The 6,760-nt window shown below is 39.0% G+C and overlaps 1 protein-coding gene across 2 annotated transcripts in view; it reads right to left on the bottom strand.

Annotated features, from left to right (window-relative positions):
* Positions 1-3,190: 3,190 nt before the first annotated feature.
* Positions 3,191-6,760, bottom strand: part of LOC126277922 (uncharacterized) — a 66,779-nt gene continuing 63,209 nt past the window's right edge. For both annotated transcript variants that reach the window (XM_049977492.1, XM_049977493.1), the window contains one exon: positions 3,191-3,512. In XM_049977492.1, the coding sequence (XP_049833449.1) occupies positions 3,287-3,512 (226 nt within the window). In that variant the 3' untranslated portion in view covers positions 3,191-3,286. The remainder of the gene's footprint in view (positions 3,513-6,760) is intronic.

The raw sequence follows: 6,760 nt of genomic DNA, 5'->3' as shown, positions 1-6,760 counted from the left end.
GCTCATGTCATGTGAGCCCGCTAGCCAATGACAGCGGATATTCAGACCACAGGATACGTGATGCAGTCAGCTAATAGCAACACCACTGTTAAGTAGCACGGATACACAAACAGGAAAAGTTAATGTTTTAAATTAATATATATAGTGTTGCTACACGAAAAGCAAATCTTTCACATATAACATTGGTCTCTAAAGTCAATAAGCTGCAAGAGAAGCTAAGCTTTCACATATAATGTTGATATTTTTTGCGCGTGTTACACTTTAAGATACATCACACAAATGTCCCAGTAAAATTTTTAGCCGAGTCCAGTGACTTGTCCTCAAAGTTTTCCACAAATAAATTAGCTACAGCAGAGGAGAGAGAGCTTCCCGTAGCACTACATCAATTTGCTCATAATAATGACATGAATGTCTGATCTTCTGGGCTCAAAATACTTCTAAATGGCTCGTCATCCAACGCTCTGTGATTTAAGAAATTCATTGTACATTCCCACACATAGTTCAAATTGCGTAAAAGGAAATTTACATTGAAGGTAATGCTTTTCAAACCACCATTCGCAATACTTTCCCGCGACCTGTTAGAAATAGGCTCGTGTCGGTAGTCGTCAGAGTGTGTAAGACAACAGGTGCCACCGCGCTTTGGCAGCTGCTATGACGCAGGAAGCCCTTATGTTCGTACATGTAAAACATCAGAAGATCTTACATTATGTCATAAAAGAAAAAAGACACCAGAGGATACTCCAAGAGCATCGGAATTTTGTGAAGCATACTAAAATGGCACATTTAAAGTACTTAAAGAGTACATTTGTATGTCCAGATTCCCAATGAAGTAGGCCTCAACCTGATATTAAGCTTTTCAGTTGGGTTTCGGGACGTAAATTTTCTAGCAGTACCAGTAATGTGTTAACTCATTTTTGATTCTATATTATCGCATAATGCCATACATGCTAGAAGATGAAAATGTTCACTTGAAATGCAGCGAGCAGTTGAAATTAGTGTGGAACTAAACACTTTGTTTCAAACACATTGACTGCCTCAGCGTAAAAGATTAATGAAGCCAAATTTATTTAGCAAACCGACAAAAGCAACTTCATTGTTCAACAAGGCGATTAATGCATGGCTGTCAGAAAAGTGGAAATAACATCAAATCTGAAACTAACAACGTATATTAGCCTTCCGTAATTATGTGAATGTATTTTAATTCACTTGATAGCTCGGCCACAGAAATCCATTTTGTTTTCATTTGACATGAGAGCAGTAAACAAAGAGGAAACAGGAAAATCACTAAATGTAAACACGGGTCATGTGGAGACTACAAACTTCCCCACTATAACTCACACTGCTCTGCACATCAGCCTCGGACCTATGATATTTCCAAACGAAGATAGTGGCACCCCCCCCCCCCCCCCCCCACATAGAAGGCTTCACAGTGTAGACATGTCAGTTCGTAAATCACGTGGGTGCTTTCACACGTGGCTCTGCCTTTTATCATGTACACCTTCTGGGTTATGGGACTGGAGTAGGTGGGGGTGGTGGTGGGAGGGTGCATGGGACAGGTTTTACACAGGGGGCACTTACAAGGGTAGGAGCTAGAGGGTAGGGAAGGTGTTTTGGGGACTTCATAGGGATGAACCAAGAGGTTACAAAGGTTAGGTGGACAGCGGAAGGACACTCTTGGTGGAGTGGGGAGGATTTCATGAAGGATGGATCTCATGAAGTGGGGCACTTTTGGGGTTCTTCTGTGGGAGGTTCTGGTTTTGAGGGGATAATGAAGTGGCTCTAGTTATTTGCTTCTGTACCAGGTCGGGAGGGTAGATGTGGGATGTGGAAGCTGTTTTCAGGTTATTGGTGTAATGGTTCAGGGATTCAGGACTGGAGCAGATGCGTTTGCCACGAAGACCTAAGCTGTAGGGAAGGGACCGTTTGATATGGAATGGGTGGCAGCTGTCATAATGGACGTACTGTTGCTTGTTAGTGGGTTTGATGTGGATGGATGTGTGAAGCTGGCCATTGGACACATGGAGGTCAACGTCGAGGAAAGTGGCATGGGATTTGGAGTAGGACCAGGTGAATCTGATGGAACAAAAGGAGTTGAGGTTGGAGAGGAAATTCTGGAGATCATCTTCACTGTGAGTCCAGATCATGAAGATGTCATCAATAAATCTGTACTAAACTGTTTTCTGCTTTTTCTTTACAGTTCTTTCTGCACCTCCTTTCAATTTTGCATCTTAGGTCTCCTGTTGTTCCTTTTCTTTTTCTTCCAAGTATATTCATTTTCCTTTTCTTTTAAGTAATTTCTGAACGAGGGAAAGGCACTTATCTGATTCCTCGATTGAGGAAATGAAAGAATTTCATGAACACCTAAAAATTGGCCTTTCAATACCTGTAGTTCTATTCAAGAAGGACTACTATACTCATTGAAGGGTAAGGATTGATCTGTTACTACTCTTTAGTCAGCAGCTTTACCAGGTCCTTCAGCAGATTTTGCTGGACATTCAGTTGGTGGTTAATCAGTCACACAAAGGGGAAAAATATAAATTCCCACATCATCTTGATTAAAAAGTTCACTTTTCGTTATCTGAGGTTTTACCTGTTGTTAGATTCTCTTGGCCAAGTGTGTAGAATTCTAGAGAATTGGTGCTAGATGAGTCAGCATCATTCACACAAACAGCTACGATCCACAGCATTTTGTTACGAACTGACTGTACTGTAAAGTGAAATGGGAAACAAAAATACACACACATAGGTATTAAGTTCCAAAACTTACATACGAAGGACAAAAACATTTTACCCTGTGAATTCTAAATAAAGCTGGGTAAACAATTGGCAATATATATTCTTCAACTGCTGTTGTACACACACTAGACTATTACATTAGATACCATCAGCAGTGTTGGCAACCATATAAACTTACCCAGCGTACTCTTAAGACAACTGCATAATCCTATAGCCACTACTACCTTAATTACTTCTCAAACCAAATCCTGATGTATCATGTCCATGAGTTAAGGTTGTCCTGACACACAAGAATAGGAAACAGTTTAACGCTTATCTGCCAATGACAGAGCCGATGAAAGCATCACATTAGAAATTTACAAATCTATTTCTCTGAGTATTTTTAAATCACAACTAATTTGAGGATATTAACTCCAGTCGTCTCACATAGCTAAGTAAAAAAATAAAAAATAAATAAAGCACACATTTCAGTAAATATAATTTAAAATAAAACAAATTATACAGGTAAAATCATCAGTCACGTAAAACAAGGTATGTCTACAAACAAATCTTATAAATCGTCCACATCACAGGATGTATTTGTCCAAGGAGTATCTAACTTAAGCAAGTTCATCACTTCAGGATCATTTCCAACAAGGCACAATACCTCTTTTATTCTCACAATGTCCCAAAGTGACAACATAACTTGGTCGTTTAAATCTGATACTTTGTCACTGAGATTTTTAATCTCTTCATCCAGTTTTAGCGCTTCAATAAATCCCTTTCTAGAAGCATACCTGCAACAAAACAACCAACTCTAGGTAATTTAACATTATCACTTATAACCATGACCACTGCAAAATTAAACAAAAGGTAATACATATGAGACATGTACAGTGCAAGGACATTAAACATTTACACAAGAGGATAAAAAATCTTTAAAGGCTATAGTTAAATTAAGAACCACTGACGTTCATGTTACCGACTAGCAATTAATACTAATCTCTCTAATTGAGACAGACATAGATACTGTTATTTTGGACACATTCATTAATTTTTATGGTATAGATCAGATGAAGTAAAGGCCACAGTATTGGGCAATAGAACATTTTAAAAGGCTTCATTATGTATACAAATAAGTTTATAGTCACATGCTGTGCTGATATTCACTTAAGGTGTTCTCAGGTACCTGGCCTATATAACATACTATGGCAAATTGGTTAATATACATTGCTAAGTAAGAGAACATGTTAATTACAACATGTGAGTCAAATACATAACTATTCCACAAAATATAACTTAGTGCTACTATTCATTAGTGAGCAGTGTATAATGAATCAAACAGTGGTACCATATTTGTTCCTTATCAGTAGTATGCTTGCTGATACATGATCACATCTGTATTTACTTCTACATCTATGTAGATATTCCACAAGCCACCATATGGTACGTGGCGGAGGATACCCTGTACCACTACTTGTCATTTCTTATGTATGTTGGTGGCAGTAGAATTGTCTAGCAATCAGCTTTAAATGCTGGTTCTCTAAATTTTCTCAATAGTGTTACTCAAAAAGAACATTGCATTCCCTCCAAGGATTCCCATATGATTTCCCGAAGCATCTCCGTAACACTTACCTGTTGTTTGGACCTATCAGTAACAAATCTAGCAGCCAGCTTCGATGTCTTCCTTCAATCAAACCTGGTATGGATCCAAAACACTCAAGCAGTACTCAAGAACAGGCCACACCAGCATCCTATATGTGGTCTTCTTTACAGGTGAACCATTCTTTCCTAAAATTCTCCCAATAAACCAAAGTCCACCATTTGCCTTCTCTACCACAGTTCTCACATGCTCGTTCCACCTCTTATCGCAATGAAATGTTACATCCAGCTATTTAAATGACTCGACTGTGTCAAGCAGGACTAGTAATACTGTATCTAAACATTATAGGTTTCATCTTCCAATTCATCTGCATTATCTTATATTTTCCACATTAGGGTTAGTGGCCATTAATCACACTATTGGAATCATCAGCAAACAACTGCACATTGCTGTCCACCCGGCCCGCCTAATCATTTATGTATATAGATAACAACAGTGGTCCTATCACAGTTCCATGGGGCACTCCTGATGATACCCTCTCATCTAGTTTCTTCGACCCACCTGCATATCTGTGAACTTATATACACTCATACCTTCATTAACAGTCTGCAATGGGGCATCATGTCAAATGCTTTCTGGAAATCTAGAAATATGGAATCTGCCTTTCACCCTACATCCATAGTTCTCAATATATTGTGTAAGAAAAGGACAAGCTGAGTTTTGCATGAGCAATGCTTTCTAAAACCATGTCGATTCATCACATAAGCTTCTCAGTCTGAAGAAAGTTTATTATATTCAAACAGAGAATATGTTCAAGGATACTGCAGAAAACATAAGTTAGGGATATTGATCTGCAATTTTGCAGTTCCGTTCTTTCACCCTTCTTATTTACTGGAGTTACCTGGGCTTTTTTCCAGTTGCTTGGGACTTTCTGCTGTATGAGAGATTCACTGTTAGATTTTACAAGGAGTAATGTACAGCATTGGCCCTGTACCTAACTGGAATTCCATCCGGACCTGGTGATTTATTTGTTTTCAAATCTTTCAGTTGTTTCTCTATGATTATGCTTATTATTAAGCATGGGGGGGGGGGGGGGGGGGGAGGTCTGTCCAATAGTCACAATGGTGGTATGATGCACGAATGTGTGTGAATGAGTTCTTGAATGTGAAATTTAAAACTTCGGCTTTCGTTTTGCTATCTTCAACGGTCACGCCAGACTGGTCAACAAGGGACTGAATAGAAACCTTAGCCCCACTTAGCAATTTTACATACGACCAGAATTTTCTCAGTTTCTCTGCCAGATCTTTTGCTAAGGTGTGACAGCAGTAATTGCTGTATGTTTTGCGCTTGGACCTTTTCACAGATGCACAAGTCTCCACAAACCTTCCCATGTTGTCATTTGTGCATTCCCATTTGAACATAAGACTGGAACAGCCTCTGCTTCCTCAGCATCCACTGAATTTCATTATTAAAGCATAGTGGGTCTTTTCCATCCTTTATCCACTTACTAGGCACATATCACTTCAGACCAAGATTTACAATCTTGCTTAAACTTTGCCCATAATTCCTCTACATCCAGCTAACTGGAACTAAGTGATGCCAATTCACTGTCTAACTGAAATGCTAATAACTGCTTATCTACTCTATCTAGCAGAAACACTCTCCTAGCTTTCTTGACTGATTTATTAATTTTCGTAATCAAAGTTGCTACAGTGACATCACAATCATTAATCCCCTTTTCTATATTGATACTGTAAATAACTATAAGGTCTAAGATATTTCCATTTTGTGTGGGCTGCTGAGCTAGCTTCTTAAGACAATTTTCAGAAAACATATTCAAAAGTATTTCACATGACTGTCTGTAACCCTCCCCCCAAAATGAACCCATGGGCATCCCAGCCCATGCTTGGCTGGTTTAAGTAGTACTGTAGACTTCCTTTGAATGACTCTAGAACTGTCACAGCATAATCAGGTAGCCAGTAAATACATGTAACAATTAACACGGTTTTACCTGTGCCTGTTACACGTGACCAGACGACTTTACTATCACACTCAACTTCAACCTCAACAATGACAATATTTTTGACATTTGCAATTATCACTCCCCTCCAATATGTCTTTCTGTTTTTTTTGTTCCACGACTCGCTAAATTGTTGTTGCTCTTGTTGTTACTGCATCTGGAAGGTGCTCAATATCGCGGTCATTAGTGCCCGTACACTGATGACTCGCTAAATATCTCTGAGCATCCCGCTCCGGGTTTCAGCCAGCTCATGGTCCCCAAAAAAAATTGAGTGCAGAACTATCCTGAAGAGCAGTAAATTCAGGAACTTTTATTATGAATACTTCAACAGTATACTGATTAAATTTTGATGGTCTAAGTGTTTTTATTCTGAACACCATTTGACTCCCCTTGCTGCATATTGACTGACAAGTGTTCATCAC

The sequence above is a fragment of the Schistocerca gregaria genome, chromosome 6, assembly GCF_023897955.1.
Source record: "Schistocerca gregaria isolate iqSchGreg1 chromosome 6, iqSchGreg1.2, whole genome shotgun sequence".
Lineage (NCBI taxonomy): Eukaryota > Metazoa > Arthropoda > Insecta > Orthoptera > Acrididae > Schistocerca > Schistocerca gregaria.
Note: the sequence above shows the minus strand (reverse complement) of the source record. Positions and strands in the feature narration are given on the sequence as shown.